The sequence below is a fragment of the Pocillopora damicornis genome, chromosome 12, assembly GCF_964200805.1.
Source record: "Pocillopora damicornis chromosome 12, jaPocDami1.2, whole genome shotgun sequence".
Classification (NCBI taxonomy): domain Eukaryota; kingdom Metazoa; phylum Cnidaria; class Anthozoa; order Scleractinia; family Pocilloporidae; genus Pocillopora; species Pocillopora damicornis.
The window spans coordinates 9,122,244-9,140,978 of NC_142681.1; the positions used below are offsets into that span (position 1 = coordinate 9,122,244).

At 37.8% G+C, this 18,735-nt stretch overlaps 2 protein-coding genes and 1 long non-coding RNA gene across 4 annotated transcripts; 2 read left to right on the forward strand and 1 right to left on the reverse strand.

Annotated features, from left to right (window-relative positions):
* Nucleotides 1-55: 55 nt before the first annotated feature.
* On the reverse strand, nt 56-3,501 carry LOC149036380 (uncharacterized). The gene is made up of 3 exons (XM_089188839.1): nt 2,970-3,501; nt 1,460-2,166; nt 56-1,061 (listed from the first exon to the last, which is right to left on the reverse strand). The coding sequence occupies exons 1-3, from the start codon at nt 3,361-3,363 to the stop codon at nt 651-653; spliced, it is 1,512 nt and encodes a 503-aa protein (XP_089044965.1). The 5' UTR covers nt 3,364-3,501; the 3' UTR covers nt 56-650.
* A 6,186-nt stretch (nt 3,502-9,687) lies between these two features.
* On the forward strand, nt 9,688-10,895 carry LOC149036381 (uncharacterized). The gene is made up of 2 exons (XM_089189521.1): nt 9,688-9,826; nt 10,027-10,895. Exon 2 carries the CDS (start codon nt 10,083-10,085, stop codon nt 10,878-10,880), a length of 798 nt encoding a protein of 265 aa, XP_089045647.1. The 5' UTR covers nt 9,688-9,826; nt 10,027-10,082; the 3' UTR covers nt 10,881-10,895.
* A 5,282-nt stretch (nt 10,896-16,177) lies between these two features.
* On the forward strand, nt 16,178-17,787 carry LOC149036382 (uncharacterized). Of its 2 annotated transcripts, XR_016181560.1 has the most exons (3): nt 16,198-16,493; nt 16,789-16,861; nt 17,535-17,787. It is a non-coding gene; the product is annotated as an uncharacterized LOC149036382 (long non-coding RNA). The 2 variants fall into 2 exon arrangements; XR_016181561.1 differs by lacking the exon at nt 16,789-16,861 and having other exon boundaries at nt 16,178-16,493.
* The last annotated feature ends 948 nt before the right edge of the window (nt 17,788-18,735 follow it).

Here is an 18,735-nt window from a genome sequence, read left to right on the forward strand (position 1 = left end):
CACCCCCAACATAATCTGGGCAGTTGTTTCAGTAGATATAACAAAGTGCACATGATTGAAATGAACGGGAACTTTTATTATTAATTTGGTAATGTAATTATTATCTTTGGGTGTTCAGTTTTTGAAATATGACATCGAAATATACTAATACAATATGAAAGAATCATGAACAAAATAAATTTTATAAACTATCTTACTCCACAATATTACTTTTGTCTCAATTTGTGATTAAGAGAAATTTTTAATAAACCTATGTAAAAAAATTAATTATGTATCCAATTTGCTATGTTATGTACATCTAATGCAGTCAGGAGACAACAAAAATATAATGATTTACCACATGTTCCTTCTTTACTATCCAAGGAATTTAGTTAATTCAGTTATGTAATTATTTTCTTTGAGCATTCATTTTTTGAAATATCACATCAAAATATACTAATTTAATAAATTTAAAAGGAATGCGAACTACATTGATTTTTATATACCATCTTTCTGTGCATAAAATTTTGTTTCAATTTGTGATTGATTTCAACACACCTAATTATATAAAAAAAAATGTATGCAATTTGCTATTAATGCTATGTACATATGTTGTAGTCAAGACACAACAAAAATATATCAAAGAGACAAGAAGTACAGTATTAAAAGTTCTACTCTGTTGCCTCTAAGAATGCTAGAATTTCATCCTTTTGTGGATGAGTATTCATGACAGTTTCGTGCATGTCCACTGTGATTTTATTATCTTTTTTTAGGAATACCTGATGGTACTCTTCTGGTGTCAAACCACAAGCAGCAATTGCATGTGGGCTTACGACTGTTGGAAGCTTTTTGCAGAAGACTACCAACTTATTAATTTTTATGATGGAACCAATTCTAGCTTCCTGTAAGGCTGCCATGGCTTCCTGGGCTGCTTTACTGCTGGGTCTTCTAGTAGAAGAATAGCTCCGCACTACTCTTCTTACACACACAAAAGGACCAGGGAGAAACAGAATTCTTTTTTGGATGTCTTCACCCAACACTCCCACTTTGAGTCCTACTGAGGACTTCTGCAGATGGCAAGACTGTAAAACAAACCCATTTGGCTCAAATTAAAATAAACCATAAAGTTTTTATGTTATCAGCAGTCCACTAAATATTGAGTGCATAATGCAAACCATGTATCTTGTAGTTTGAATTGTTTTGTTCTTTTTCCAATCAGTTTGGAATAAAAAATTAAACTTAATTAATTTAATTAAGCATGTGATCTTTTGGTTGGGAATGTCATGTAAGTCTTGCATTGCTCATCAGGAGTAATTTAAAATCTACAGATGTAGAGTAAATGTGATGGTGTTAGAACAAAGAAATGCCCCCATTGTCCAGGATATGGTCATTTCCTTTCCAGGTGTGTCACCATAATAGATTATTATAATAATGACAATTATAATAATTATTATTACCATTATTGTTATATTAAACTCACCAGCTCTGAGATTCCCTTCATGGTCTCAAGAGTATCCATGAAAGTTATTGCCATTTGCATGGTTTCTGCTGTGATTGTTGTGGGTGTTGTCCCTGACTCCAAGGCAAGTGCTTTGGTTAGCCGGTGATAAAGGACATGCATATTTAAAGCAACACGTAAAGTGTTTTTATATTTCTTTGAACCTGAAGAAATACTTGGACTGGCAACTGCACCCTGGCTGTCATCTTCATTAGGCTTGCTAAACTTAAAGAAAACTTCCTTAGCAGTGGCAGTCAGTGTGTATTTCAGTGCTGGGGTTGTGTTATGTTCCACATATATCTTTTCAAATACATCGCCAAGAGATTTAACAGAAAACTCGTCCAGGGAGTCAGAGTTTTCTGCCATGGCTTCCAGGTCAAGATCTTCTGATCTTCTTTGATAAAAAAACAGCAACCTCTCTGCCAGCCCATTTTTTGAGGCTACAATTTTTGGCCAAACTGACTCCAGGAACTGCTGAGGGGTGGTGAAAGCAAGGAGGGCTAGTTTAGCTGAAGTTACTCCAACTCGCTTGCCTTTTGTCCCCTTTAGTACGTACCAAAAATCTCCATCGTAACATTTACACAGGCGTTCCATTGAGAGGCTTGTCTGTGATGTTGATTTTCCCTGATATGTTAGTCTTTGTAGGAGAGAGTATGCCTCATCCACACAAAGGATTGGCACTGTGGATGCTGCAATAAAATGTACTGAATTGGTTATATTCTGTTTTCCTGGACAACTGATTGTAAATTAGAGCTGAAATTATTTCTAATACTACCCATAATTTCTACCCACTTACCCTTAATTGCAGAGTAAAGGGCCCAGGGGGACCCCCATACAAAACAGACTGGGGTGTTCATTGTCTTGCTTTGGAGTGTAAATTTCAGATGTTTGAGCTTGCTTTGGGTGTTTCCAGGAAAAATGCCAACATATTAAAGACCCTATGGGGGACACGTAAAGAAATGGAAAAAAAATATTGCCTTTTACTTATTTACATCTGAGTCAAGTCCACATTGGTCTCCTTTAGGGGTTTAACGCAATATTTTCAGTAAGCAACCCTGTCTGTTTCATATGGGAGCCCCTCAGCTTAGCCCCAAGAATGGAGGGCACAAGATCAGTAGTCCTTCTAGAGAATCATTTAATCCTTTACACCCTAGCATTGATAGGAATATTCTCCACAGTGTTCTTAATACATTTCATATGGTGTTGACAGGGACAATTTTTTAACAGTCAAGAGCTTCTTTACTTATTGATCATTTCATTTTTTCTCATGATCTTCATTTGATTCAGGAATGATATTGTGAGGAGAAATTAAATGCTAGTCACTCTTAGGGGTTAAAGGGTTAAAGAAAATTTCTCAAATTCATTAAATTATTTATCAGGAATTTTTTCCTTCAGTGATTCATTAAGTCTTGTAATATTAGCTGAAGCTTACTACACTCCAAGGATAATAATCAATGCTAGGAGCTCCTGTCGATGTCAAATAAAAACTAACCTCCCAGGAAATGGTTGAATAGGCCGCTTGATGATGTTTCATCAATCACAATGCTGGTCTGTATTTTCTCCTCGACATGGCCCACGATTGGCTCCACGCATCCTTTCTGGCACGCTGGTGTTTTCCCCGTTCCAGAAGGGGCAGTAGCGATCAGATGAAGGTTTGCCTTCTCCTCGTAGGAACCAAAAAGCTTCAGTGTTGTCTGACCGAGCAAAGAGCTCGTAGACACCAGAGCTGAACAAAGTAGCATCTCCCTCGTTGTGCCATTGCTACAAGCGAACGCCGTCAGCCATTGACGAAGGCGTTGGGGTACAACTTCTTCAATAGAAAGAATAATTTGGCCCAGCTGAGATTCCAGTTCCGCGGTAGATGTGACATTACTCTGAGTGTCCATGATATGTCGAATATCGAAAAACTAACTACGTAACTTTTGTGAGCACCTTCTTTGATGGCGGGAAAAGCTAGAATGAACTAACAGGCGCCTAGGTCAGCGGTTGTATTTTAGCAATTGTGGCGGGAAATCGGCGATTAAAAATTCACCTGGTTTATAGATAACTGATGACCCAACTGGCCCAAGTGGCCCAAGTGACCCAAGTGGCCCAACTGGCCCAAGTGACCCAACTGGCCCAAGTGGCCCAAGTGACCCAAGTGACCCAACTGGCCCAAGTGACCCAACTGGCCCAAGTGACCCAACTGGCCCAAGTGACCCAACTGGCCCAAGTGACCCAACTGGCCCGAATGACCCAACTGGCCCAAGTGACCCAACTGGCCCGAATGACCCAACTGATCCAAATAACCCAACAATGAACCAATGCCGGCATTTTATTGTATTTTATTATCAAAGCAATAATTATTTATCAAATTATCTAGCTGTCACGCTATTATTCGATTGACCAATGTCACGCAAGTTTCGTCAACCGGCACACCAGGACATATTTTGGTTAACCGGTACACCAGGATAAAGCCACCTCTTGTTGCATCGTTTAGATCACCTTTGATGAAGGCACTAGACAGGAGTGTCGAAACGTTGGGTTTATGGATTCTAACGTCTTCGGTTACATTCATTAAATCTGTAAACCAGAGTAGCATCAAACCAAGTCTGATTGTCCACTTGAACTTTAATATATTTTAACAGATAAGCTATTTACATTAAACTTCCATGATGCAAAACATTTTTCTTTTTACCGATAATATTCACAGTGTGGCAAAAACTTTTTTCGGTAGAATTATATATTTTTCTATGGGCAGTGTTCCAAGCTTGTTATATCTTAGTAACAAGATATATTAGAAGTAATCAAAGATTATTGGAAAGCGTCCAGACCACAGGCAACCGCAAACGAACGCAATAATAGGCTAAGCTCCAAAACTCCCGTTTGGTACTAACCTCATCGTTAACAGCTTGATTAAGGGCAGAAAGTCCCACCATTTCCAGACTGCATCTCTGTTGCAAAAATTCCTGAAGTAGTTTGGAGGATGTCAGTCGCTCGCAATAACCAAAGTTAATACCGATCAGTCCCATCGGAATGAATTCGCAGAGTTCTTCTCCACTTATATTCGTACAATAAATGTCCAGGCTTATCAGTCGGACCATATCCTTCAACGGTGCAAAGTTACTTACTTTGACACAGAATCTAAGGCTGAGAAATTTCACGTGGGTGATGTTAGACCATATGCCTTTGTTAGGAATGTAGGTCATCCTCCTCTCGAAACATCGGAAGTCAAGAAGCGTAAATGGCCTTTTAGTAGAAACCAAAATTTTGTAAAATGTTCTGCATGTTAAAGACACATTTACAAGATCCGAAGTTGAAAGAATGTTGAATAAAGCGAGAAGGCAAACGTGGGGCAAGCGGTCAATTGTCGACATCTTTACCTACAATGTTGAAACTTTTCCGATTAAACCTGTATTAGCGGTCGGAATGACTGTATGGCCGATTATTTAAGGTTGACTGCTTAGGTCAAGACAAAAGAAAAAAGCCCTTATGACCCCTTCAAGGTTGACCGCGGTGACCACTTGCTAAAGGTAACACAAAGAATAATTAGAGGAAATCAAAACTTAATTCGACAGTTGACCGTTTTATAAAGGGTGACTGCCGCTTAAAAGGCATAGGTCGCACTTGGGCAAAGGTTCTATCTTGGGGAATTTTCAGTTTCGCTTTCAAGTAAGAGTTATCATAATTCAAATTCTGCGACCCACTTTTCCTTGAGTGACATAGCGTTAGGATTTATATCTTTTGAACGAAAAACAAATTAGCTAAATGCCGACACTTTTGCTGAAAAGGGTTTCCTGTAACCCAAGGCGAAATTCCAGGATTGTGCGATACACTCCTGTACGCAAAGTATCCGATCAAAGCTGGCAAAATTCAAGACAACCTAATCAGAGAAACTCTGGTTTCAGTGACTGTTGAGGTATCAAAACCACTTCAAATATTTTTCGTTGTCAGGGGGTTTAAAATATACGTCTTCGGAATTCTGATTTCCTTTTAGCACATTAAGCTTACTTTAAACCGAAATTTTTGAGCTGATTAGTTTTTTCTTGCATGGGAAAATAACCGAGATTGCATCGGTCTTCTGTTACTCTTTCGATGATTGTGAATACCGGGACCCTTTGTCACTTCACTTCCTTTTTTTTACTCAACAAAGTTTCCAACCTCTTTTCATTGCCACACCAAAGCCCTACAGCGTCTCTGATGTTTTTGCCGATTTTCCAATAAACTAGGCAAATTCCTGGATAAATTCCGAAATAGAAAAGTTAGGGTGCAATTTGGAAAAGTGTCTCCTGGACAGATTTTGACCGCAAAACTTTGCCAAGTGCGATCAATTCGCAGATGTGAGAAAAGTCTTTGTGCCGTTTGCCGACAAATAGTACTTCTTTGTTCTGCTAACTGAAAAACTCACTCGCGATCACGTATGGTCCATAATCTAAAACCAACTTCGCCGAACAACTGCTGTTCTGCTCGCCTGTTTTTTTTCAGGTAAGAAACATTTTCTATTTAACTTCTATGATCACGCAACGGTGATCGTACCCCATTATACGAAACCTAAAGATTTTGTAGCTGGAAATCTCTCCCATGGAGAACTTTGTAACTGCCTGGAATACGATACATCGTATTACTACTTTTTTATGACAAAACGACTATTGCGAAAACAATTTAGTTCTAGAGGTTATTACTTTTATTCTTAAAATAAGAAAAATAATATTGTAGCTGACTAGTTAAATCGCGAACTTTTCAAAACTCATCCTTTGTTGAATACGGTAAAGAGTTTGATCGACGAAAGCACGGCAATCTAAGTTTCAGTTTATTACATTGTCCGCTGTTGTCATTAGCCGTTTGAATTTCCACGAGTATAAGCGTTGTTCGGGTATCCTCGCTGATGATATTTCAGATGATTTGCAGGATCCTTGAAAGAAATGAATCAGTGGTAAACAGTCATTCATTTAATGGGCTACAATCTCTAACAAAAGTCTTTGAAACACTTCGAATCCTTCCGGCTTCCTGCCCATTGCAATGTTGCCTAACACAATCTAAGTGAGACTCCATGTTAGTTTACCGCACTAACACCGCAAGGTACGAGGGGGAGGTTAGTCCTATCTTGAGAACTGTGTTCCAACACTTTTTCACAGATTGTGGATTCTCTTTCTCCGGATGCTTAAGGGCCTATTTACACTGTACGTCAGAGTTTCTCGCATGCGACAAGCTTACGACAGGACAACTACAGACTTGTGAGACGCGGCCCGGTTGTGCCCCACCAAGATCAAGATCAAGGAAAAGAAGTGATAGTTAATAATTATCATTTTCACGCCTCTCTTGACAATGTAAGATTTCACTAATAAGTTTAGTCAGTTATCTTACATTGCCAAGAGGTTTATTTTATACTTTAATACTAATATTCAATTAATTAAAAACGTACACGTGATTTATCAGTATTATAAATTTCATGTATATTGTTTCTTTTTTTATTTTTACGTGATCGAAAGACATTAAATATTTGGAAGAGAAACTTAAAACTTGTCCTTTGCTTACATAGATTTTTCTTTTGTTACGCCCTACTAAGTGACTCTTGATGTCATGTCAAGTTCTCCATTGGTTCCACAAGTAAACAGACACCATGCACTAAACCCTTTAATTGTTCTGTTACGGTGAATAGTACCCGTGGGCCTATTCGTAGATGTTCACTTTGCTTATAACGCGAAGATAAATCAATAGTTTGCCGTCAATGTATGCAATGCATCTGTGTATACAGAGACTTCTGGGGAAATTTCTCATTGCCTGAAAAGATTTTTAACGCTAAACTGACTTAAATTCCAAGGGTGTGAGGAATATGCAGACCCTTTTCAACAATCAGAACATCACAGTGGTAAAACATAACACCAAAACTTGCAGACTGATAAACTGATATATTATAGGGAAGGCTACATTCTCTTTTCCAGCAAAATAATCTCCTCAGACTCAGTGATATTTGTCGAATAATCCCCAGGCTTTGTGCAGGGGATTCTACAGTGTACCGGCTAAAATTATTGACCTCACCCGAGGGTAAGCTTTCATTGAATGTGGAAATTCTCAAAAAATGAAACAAATTCTGACAATTTATCCAGCGAGTAGAATATATCTTAACATACCAAATCCAATCTTCACCCCAATTTTCCATTTTCTCAATCAACTCTAGAAACACGTGGTTAATTGTGACTATTCATCCTACAAGTAGATAATATCACAACTTTTCTATATCCAATCTTTACCCCGATTTGTTCAATTAACTTTAGAAAAACGGGGTAAATCGCGACAATTCGAGTGGTTAATATCATAACTTGCAATATTCAATCTTTACCCCTGATTTTCCATTTGTTCAATGAATTCTAGAAAAACGGGATAAGTTCTGACAATTCATCACGCAAGTGGAATATAACCTTAGTTGTCATGTCAAATCTTTACCCCAATTTTCTTTGTTTTAATGAATTAGTTCTAGAAAAACAGGGTAAACTCTGAGAGTTCATAATACCCTTAGCTCCCATATGCCATCCTTCACTCCGAGTTTCCAATTTTGCCATATCAAATCTTTACCCTTATTTTCCATTTTTTTTTTCGTTTATTAGAGACAAATAAGGTTAAATCTTACAATTAATCCCACATGTAGGATACATCATAGCTTTTCATAGTCAATCTTCACCCCGATTTTCCGTTTCTTGAGTAAATTCTGGAAAAATGGGGTAAAATCTGAGTATTCATCCTTTAAGTGGAATACATCCTAACATGTCACATTCAATCTTTGTCCCGGTTTTTTGCTTTTTTTCCAAGAATTCTGTACACAATTGGGTAAAAAAAGGACAATTCATCCTACAAGTGAAACATATCCCAACTTGTTATGTGTAATCTTTACCCGATTTTCCGTTATTTTCAGAGAATTCTAAAAAAACAATTCATCTCATAAAAGAATGTATTCTAACGTGCCGAATTAATTTTTCAATGAATTCTGAAAACGGGCTAAATTGTGTCCATTCATCTTTAAACTGAAATAAATTATAACTCGGGACATCCCTAATTTTCCATTTTTTTTTTCTAATTAATTCCAGAAAAAGGGGGTTAATTCTGAGAATTCGTCCCGTAAGTGGAATACATTTTAAGTTTCCATATCCAATCTTCAACCCGGTCTTCTATTTTTATTTCAATGAATTCCAGAAAAACGGGGTAAGTTATAAGAATTTATAGCGTAAGTGGAGTATATCCTAAGGGACCGGTCATTATTTATCGCCTGGGGGGGGGGGGGTCGGAGTATTTAGGGGGGGATCACATGGTTTTTTGAAGACCTTTAGGGGGGATCAGCCGTAATTGACAAGCATAATGGGGGGGATCAGACCAAAAAAAAAGGAATTTTAGGTCGCGCCGGGACCCCGGGTGATTGCATTTGTAAATACTTTGGTAGGATTTGCCGCTGGGACTCTAAACCCCCAACCATATATTCAAGACCACGTTCAGTTGTATTTTGTATTATATAAACTCTATTCTAGCCCAGACACAAAACCCAAACCCTTTTACAGACCCTCCATTTTGTAAAAAAGAATCACTATCGTAGTCTAACATACACGTTTTTATTCAGGCACGATCTAAATTAGAAAGGTAATCAAGATTTTGAGAATGGAATACTTACAATTGCTCAAAATTGTTGCATAACGTTTCAGTTTGTTTTATAGAGAATCGTAATCTAAAATCATTAACTTTCATTATTTTAATACGCGGCCGAATGAAAACAAATAAAAAAGTGTTTATTTTGGTGAGGCTGTATCTTGTTCCGCTTCCGTGTCAGAATCTTCGGCAGCCCTCTCCACTGGCTCTTGCACAGTCTCCTCGTCAGATTCATCTGAATCCTCGCCCGAACTTGACCCTTTTTCAGCACCATTACTGCTATTCTCTTCGTTCATTCTGGCCACTACCACTTTCAAATTGCGTGCCAGCTCTGTTTCAAACACGCCTCTTTCCAAAAGCCATAGCAGAGGATCCAGGTGGAGACGCTTGACAAATCTCGCAGTGAATCCTGCATTAATACTTGAGACACATTTGTAAGTATTCTTTTCGAGTGAATCGAAAACCTCTTTAGCTACCTCTTTTGAGGTAAGTTTTTCTAGGAGAATTGCTGCTCGCTGATGCAACCTTTTCTCCTTGATTTTTTTCACTTTTCTCTTGTTTTCTTTTTTTCTTCGGGATTGGCCGTTGTTCCCCATGGGAGATGGGAACTTTCTCTTCAAGCTCATGAGGGTGGTCGTGAGCGCATTGGAGGCTTTCTGCAGCTCTTGGTGTATGGCCTTCACTCGCTCTTGAGCTTCCTGGAAATATTTGAGCTCATCACTTGCAAACGACCTTAAGGTATGCTCTTCTGTATAAAGGTTCTTTCGTCTGTTGTCGATAAATGAGAGCAAATCGGATGCTGAATTAAAGGCCTCATTGACAGTGGTCAAGGAGGACTCACACTTCGCGACATCACCACTGCCCTTAAGTAAGCGAGTCCCCTGATGAATTATTCTTTTTCAATTCTGTTTACCTCGACAACTATCGGGGTGCATCAGAACGAAACAAAGAGCAAGCGCCCGGTGCAGCATACTTCCGAAAGATCGAATCGTTTATGGAAGACCACTATATTCGTGGAGAACTTTTTATGGAATTCTGTCGTGATGCCTGTAAAGAGTCAAGAGAAGAAAGTTCCAATCTCTGTTCCTGGTGTTCTAACAATAGATGGGTCGGTCCAGAAACGGAAAGAATTCCGCAACCTGTACCAGATTCAAACAATCCTGGACATTTCATGGATATCTATCAGACGGAATCGACGGGCAGGACACCAGATGATTACCTTCCAAGAAAATGTATTAAAGATCTGTACGAGGAACATTCTGACAGTATCAGAAACGATCAGGATACCATGAAGAGCTTCTGCTCAAAATATAATGTGGAAGAGAAGCACGTCATTGCATATGTTAATCATTTGAAGGATATTGAGATCCGAAAGGACATCAGAACAAGAGCAGCTCAGGAGCGAAGAAGGCAAGAGGCCGAACGAACGTACAAGGACTTTCAATGGGATAACCTCATCGAGGGTGGCAAAGTTGAAAAGTTGCGGGTAAGAGAACTAGACCTGTATCTCAACAAGCATGGTTTGACGACTGTGGGTCGGAAACTTGACAAAGTGAAGGCCATTCGATGTCACTATTACCGACAGAATAAAGAGACTGTGATAACAGAAGAACTGTCGAGTGATGAAGATGACGTGGAATCCGAGGATGAAGAATCCGAAAGTGGAGAGGCAGAGAGCGACGATGACTATGTTTTCGTGGATTTGGATGAACAGCCTGAGATTGGCACTTCCTCGACAATTCAGTTCGTATTTGACGAGCAAATATTTACCGTTGTGGTTCAAGGTCCATGAGACGTAAGTACCACTATTAAAATATCACTTGCATATTCAAAAAGTTATTTGGCGGTGGCTGGGAGAAAAGGGGGGGGGGGGATCATGAAACTTTCCACTACCGATAAGGGGGGATCTCTAAAAAACTAGATACTCTACGGGGGGATCAGGTAAATGCTCCGATGTGACAACAAAAATACTCCGACCCCCCCAGGCGATAAATAATGACCGGTCCCTAAGTTGTCATATCTTATCTTGACCCCGATTTTCCTTTTTTAATGAATTAATTCAAGAAAAAGAGGGTAAACTCTGAGAATCCATGCTACAACTTCCCAAATGCCATCTTTGCTCCGATTTTCCATTTTTTTTAGTGAATTCTAGAGAACAAGGGTAAATTCTTAGAGTTCATCCCGCAAGTGGAATGCAACCTGTACGTTGTCTTGTCAAATCTTCCCTGATTTTCCTTTTTTTTAATGAATTAATTATACAAAAACGGGGTAAACTCTGAATTTATGCTAATAGCGGATAATTCCCGTAGTTCCCTTATGCCATCTTTACTCTGGTTTTGCAATTTTTTTTTCAAGGAATTATAGAAAAACGGGGTGAATTCTAGTAACTCATCCTCCAAGTGGAATATATTCTATTGACCTGCCACATCTAATCTACTTTACCCCGATTTTCCATTTTTTTTTGGATGAATTATAGAAAAACGGGGCACATTATGAAAATGCTTCCACCAATTGGAATTTATCATGTTTATCCTACTGACTTGGCATATCCTATCTTTACCCGATTTTCCATTTTTTTTTTCAGTAAATTCTAGAAAAACGGGGTATATTCTGAGAATTCACGCTACAACTGAATAATACCCTAAGTTCCCATATGCCATCTTTACCCCTATTTTCCATGACTTTTTTCAGCGGTGAAATTCTACGATTAGCGCTAATCGTTAGCCCCCCCCCCCCCCCCCCCCAAAATAAAGCGATACGCAATAACTTAATTGTAATTAGGAGTTTTTTTTATAACACCCGCTTTCAGTTATTATTAACGTCCATAGAAATTCAAAACTTAGGCACAACAACATGCTATAAAATATATTCTTCCTCTTTAATTGTAGTTATTCCCCAATGAAGTCTCAATTAGAGACGAAACGCGTCCGAAATAAACGAGAAGCTTACAACTACAAAAAGTGTTTCTTTGTGCGGCTCGCTAGTCTTAGTTAAAAATGAAAGATAGAAAAAATTACAAATTTTAAAAGAAGTTTATGTTCTTAGTGAATTCTAGAAAAGCGGGGTAAATTCTGAGAATTCTTCCTTCAATGGAATTGATCCTAGGGTGCCAAATCCAATCTTTAACCCGATTTTCCATTTTTTTTTCAATGAATTCCAGAAAAACGGTATGAATTTTAAGAATTCGTCCCCCAAGTGGCTAATACCCTCAGTTCCCATAAGCCATATTCACCCCGATTTTCCATTTGATAGGTGAATTTTAGAAAAACGAGGTAAATTCTGATAATTCTTACTACAAGTGGATAATAGCCGAAGTACCCATACGCTATCTTTACCCCGATTTGTGATTCATTCCAGGACTTCTACTTTTTCTCGACTTTGAAAAGGCCTTCGACACGGTAGAATGGTCTTTTCTTCCAAAAACTTTACAGTGTTACAATTTTTGGCAATCTGCTATCAACTGGAAGCTCTTTTACCATAACACAGAAAGCTGCATTCTTAACAACGGTTGGTCTAGCAACTTCTTCAAACTTGAAAGGGGGGTAAGGCAAGGCTGCCCTCTCTCTCCGTATCTCTTTATTCTCTGTGTAGAAATACTAGCCGAAACAATACGGCAAAATAAAAACATTAAGGGCATAAAAATAAACGAAGAAGAAGTAAAAATCAGTCAATACGCGGATGATACTACCCTTATTTTAGATCGATCGCCCGCCTCTCTAACAACCTCCTTACAAATATTAGACTTTTTCAGCGAGATTTCTGGTCTCCGATTAAATAGCAAGAAAACTGAAGCTTTGTGGATCCGTGCGAATATTCGAAACGAAACACATCTCAGACCCGACAAAGATTTTAAATAGGTAAAAGATAAGGTTAAGGCTCTAGGCGTATGGCTCTCCACTAACCCCAAAACCACTATAGAAGCTAATTACAACGAAAAACTAACCAAAATCAGAAACAGCTTAAGCTGCTGGAAACTGCGCCGTTTAACCTTATTAGGAAAAATTACAGTTTTAGAAAGCCTTATTGCCTCTCAACTGGTTTACATCCTGTCCCCTCTGCCGTCCAACCACAGCGCTCTAACAGAAATAAGTAATGTATTCTTCAATTTTGTATGGGATGGCAAGGGAGACAAGGTAAAGCACAACATAATGATCAACGACTACGAGAACGGAGGGTTAAGGATGATTGATATCAAAATTTTCAACAAAGCTCTTAAATCAAGTTGGGTAAAAAAATATCTAGATCCGGAAAATCAAGGAAAATGGAAACTTTTGTTTGACTATGAATTACAAAATCTAGGTGGTGTCGAATTTTTTCGTACCAACCTTAATAAACAAGATCTGTTAAAAACTATAAAAACTGCAAAGGCCTTTACTTCAGTAATACTCCACATCTGGTCAGAAATCTCACTTGAAACTAATTTCTCCTCCATTGATCAGCTAAAGGCGCAAAGTCTATGGCATAACTCTCTTATACGTGTCGGTAACAAACCTGTATACTATCGTTCATGGTCTGTAAAGGGAGTTAAAACAGTGGGCCATTTGATGAATGATGCGAATAGTTTCCTATCTTTCTCTGATTTTAAAGAGCTTTACGACACTAAAACAAACTTCCTTACTTTTCAAGGCATCTCATCAGCTGTTAAGGCCTTACAAAAAAGCAATGAAGCTAACTTCAACAGCTGTAATACTGCATACGAAACTACCTTCGACACCTTCCTAAAGACGACAAAACCAAAAAGACTAACATATAAAATTCTGACGAGCAACAGAATGCATGCTCGAAACACCAGATAATGTCGACTGGATGGCAGTTTACAGAACTCCTTTTCTGTGCAAAAAAATCACAAAATTGATTGTTTTTCAATTTAAGCTACTGCACAGAAGACTAGCCACCAACACTTTTCTTACCAAGGTAAACCTTAGGGACAATGAGCAGTGCACTTTTTGTAAAAGTGAGAAAGATACTCTCATCCACCTATTTTGGACTTGTGATATATCCAACCGTTTCTGGCAAGGTCTTAAACAATGGATAATTAACCTTGGAGAACCTTTCGCAGAAATTTTCAATCTATCGCCATTTATAGTACTAGGGCTTAAGCCACACAAAAACAAGAAACTAAACTTCCTTTTTGTGGTCACTAGATATTTTGTATGGATATGAAGAATGCGCAACATCTCTCCGGAAATAAAAACTTCCCGCTCTTCTTCTCACATTATAATGCATAAATCATTATTATAAGAAAAACCATGCTTAAAACAAGCACAACACGCATTAACTTAGTGTTTTCTTTAATTCTGTTTACATATAATTTGATGTTTGTATCCTTTTTTCCTGCACTTTTTTGTTTTGTTTTAAACTACCTTCTTTTCTATAAATTGTGAGTAGTGCACTCTGGCTGTAAACGCTTTTTTTTTTCTTTTCTTTTCTTTTAATATATAGTTATTTGTTTAGTCGCTCTTCAACAAGTATTGTTTTAAATATTGTATTGCACTGTAACGTACGTATTTGTAAAAAACAAAAAACGTAAGCTATAGATGTAACTGTACTGTAAGTTATTTTCTGTAGCCGTGATATAAGTAATATAGCTGTAATTAAAGTAATATAGTTGTTTTTGTATTAAAAAATAAATTAAAAAATTTATGAAAAATAAATAAAAATATTGTGACAGTCAGATTTTAAAAAAAAATATTTACCCCGATTTTCCATTTTTTTCAACAAATTCTAGAAAAACAGGGTAAAATCTAAGAATGCATCATCCAAATTGAATAGATCCCAAGTTGCCATATTCAATCTTCAACCCGATTCTCCATTTTTTTTCAATGAATTCTAGAGAAACGGGATTAATTCTGCGAATTCATCGGCAAGTGGCTAACCGATTTACCCCGATTTACCATTTGATCAGTGAATTCGAGAAAAACGGGGTAAATTCTGAGCATTCATGTTACAAGTGAATAATACTCGAAGTTCCCATATGCTATCTTTACCCCGAATTTCCATTTTTTTTCAGTGAATTTGGCAAAAAACGGGGTAAAATCTGAGAATTCATCCTCCAAATAAAAAGGATCCCAAGTTACCATATCCAATCTTTAACCCGATTTTCCATTTTTTTTCAACGAATTCTAGAAAAACGGGATAAATTCTACGAATTCATCCGCAAGTGGCCAACACGCTAAGTTCCCATATGCCATCTTTACTCAGATTTTCCATTTGATCAGCGAATTCTAGAAAAACGGGGTAAATTCTGTGAAATTCATTCTTTAGGTGGAATATATCCTACTGACTTGCCATAGCCAACTTTACCCCGATTTTCGATTGGATCATTGTGTGAATTTGTCATAAACGGGGTAAATTATGACAAATCCACCCAAACGTGCAATAAATCCAACAATGATCTAGAAACAGTACTAAAAAAAGAACAGCTAAAATCAGCGGGACCGCAATAAAATCACATCACAATCTACTACTTCAAATTTTTACGGAGGGCTTAGTGCGATACAGCAAAAACCTACAATATTTAAAATAAACAACCAAAGGCCAAACTTCTGTGATTCAAGGAAGACTTCGTGACGCGACGCAGACAAATTATCACAACTTTGACCTCTCAGTCGATCTCACCTCCAGCAGATCAGCGAAGCGTCAAAAATATATAATTTCATGCCGACGAACCATAATCTATGATCTTCAGCTATTAAACAAAATAAAACAATTGTGATATGACGCCACATTGTGCTTTTGTCTTAGCTTGTGTGTAAAATGTTGTCAATGGAGTCGCAAGTCGAACAATGAAGACAGTAAATAAAGCAAGACTGCAAATAAAGCGTGAACAATAACGCATCTTTTGGTCGAAAGTCGCTTTGTTATTTACGTAGCGAGTTATTCTTCCACGTTTAGGCTATAACAACGATGCGATCACACGGCGCCAACGAAGGAACGATAGAACTTCAAAGAAAATAATGTGAGAGGCCAATGATCCGGTTCGCAGTGATCATGCGAACAGCATGTTTTCCTGAGATCAGTTACCGGAAAATACTGGTCAAATTTTCCACTTATCCCGACCCCCTCGAATAAGTACTTTTGCCAGAGGGGCATTTTGTTGCGCATGCGCCAAGAAAATTTGTTCGGCGCGTTCGGCGCCATTTTGATATTCTCAGCGCGCTTCTGCGGGTTTTCAACTGAGCGATCGACACCTTTCTGTGATATTTTTTGGAGAGGGATGGAAGAGTATGACAAGTTTACTACCATTTCTAACTCTGTGGATACTTGTGGAGTTTGCTGGCTCTTCGGATGAGGATATTTTAATGATCAAAGTGCGAACAAAACGCGAAAAAAAGTCGAAAACTTGAAGTTTGAGATTTGATTTGCTGACGATCAAGATGTGCACATGAGACTACAAACCTTGAAGGTTAGTCTTAAGATGTTGATGTCTTACTTCTATAAATCACGAAGTGATGTGTGGAGGCGATCGTGAGATATTCGTTACGATAATAGAAGGTAGTTTACAATTTGATCTTGTTTTACTTCAACTTTGAAATAAAATTACGTTAAGTTCGAGGTGGCCCCCAAGCTTCAAATCACTTCAAATAACATCCTATCCTCTTTCTCTTTGTTGTCCCATTGGATGCAAGGCTTAAAAAAATGTTCCAGCTTCAGGATTGAGTTGCTCTTTCTATAACCTTCGGCGAATTCGTTTTTGGGAGGTTGAGGTGGATTTTCAAAGTCATGGCTCACAACTGTCTTTGGCCATTTTGCTCTCCAAGTCTGTTGTACTTGGTAGGTAGGCATGCGTCTTAACAACGTTTATAGTCTTGCCTTGATCATCTGCGGTTTTATCTAATTTTTTTGCTGTGTTTTGGTGAGAATTTTTCTGATTGCCCTTTTGGGCTTAAAGGGCTAACTAGAGGATAAACTTCGGTAGAACTTGTTTTATCACATGGCCCCCAAATCTCTCACCACTGTCAGTTCATTGTTTATTTATTTAGCCTTCGGTCTAACCAGTTCATTTACCTCAAAAAAATCCGTGGGCTTTGTCTCATGAGTTTAAACTGGTGCCGTTTTCTTCATGTTCATGTGTTATTCGAAACGGATGGCGTCAGCTTCATTCTGTCATGTTTATTTCAGTAGAATACTTCTGCCATACGAAATGAATTTTGAGTCGAAGTGTACTATAAAACTCGCAGATTAAAATTATCTAACTTTCTCTGGTTCTTAAAACATGAGGTGAGCGATAAAATAAATGAATAATTACTCAAGGGGCTGGAACTCTCTTTCTTTAGAATGTGAACTACAGTATTTCTGTCATATTTGAAAACGAATTTCGGGTTAAAATGTCTTCAAACCAGTTTGACTTGTATTTCTCTTTGCCAGATAAGTCTTGATCCTTCGATTTTTATTTCTTAATTGAGACTGATGATTGGAATTAACTATTGTGTTCTCTGCTGTTTAGGGAGATGTGAAGTGACCCCACTACAAATGGTCAGTACTATTGACAGAAAGGATAGGTGTGACATTTGCTGTGGCAAGCTGGCATTCAAGAGAATGTCATTAGTACCAGAAGCTTACTACTGGTATAAATTATCAATCTTTTGTTCTCTCCACACAACTTGCCTCAACTAGCTTATGCTATATGCAACTTGTGTCTATACCTTTTTTTGCAACTATAAAATTACCAGTAAAGTTTTTTGAAAGTTTTGTCCAAATTTCATGGGAAAACAATATGAGGAGTGATCAGGTGAAATATTGTCCTGTTCCATAACAGTGTTTGAGCTTCCAGGCAGAGCTAAAAGTTTCTTAAGCGACTGATTTATGATTTTCTGCCTTAAAATTAGCACAGCCAAACCCCTGGCTTGAAAACTATTAATTTCTGCAAATAGGCATCCAAGCTGATGCCCATTACTGCAGAATATGCAATATCAAAGTCCCCTTTTGACTTAGGTCTCATTTCTCTAAAATCTGATAGATGTAAAGCATCAATTTTCATAAAGAGATTAACAAACCTCTTCACATTAGTTTAATCTGACCTCACTAAGTCTTATTCCTGAAAAGAAAAGGCTTTTTTTTTTTTTTTTACCCTCACTGTTAAATATCAGCCTTACTGGTTCTTTGTTGTTTAGCATGTGTAAGAGTCTTTTCAGACCATCAAATTGTCACACAACTCTTGTAATTTAATAGGTTGGAGAATAAGGTTGCAAAGAGTGTATATGATTTTTTTGTGCAGTTGAAATGATAAATGATAGTGATTTTCACTGGGTAATAATTGATTTATTTAACTATTCATCTTACAACTGGAAGCCCAAAGTAGTACTTGTTTTCTTTCACAATTTCCCCACATCATCGATCATATCTGTTGATATTTCCGAGACTAATGATTGAAAAGACTTTATCTTACTCTGATAAAATTCATAATTATTCCTCCATTTCTAACCAGATGGAGCTACCATATCTCTAGCATTAGCATTGTCTTACTTTTCTTTACTCGACATTGACCTTTTTTATTTTGGTAATCGGCCCTGCCGGTTGTGATTTATGTCAAAAAAAAACTTTTGAAACAAAACATAAATCTCTGAAAACTTTACATTTTTGCCAAAATTGGAGGTACACTGTACTAGCAGTACAGTTGAAGCTCTAAAAAACGCTTACAGAAAGGC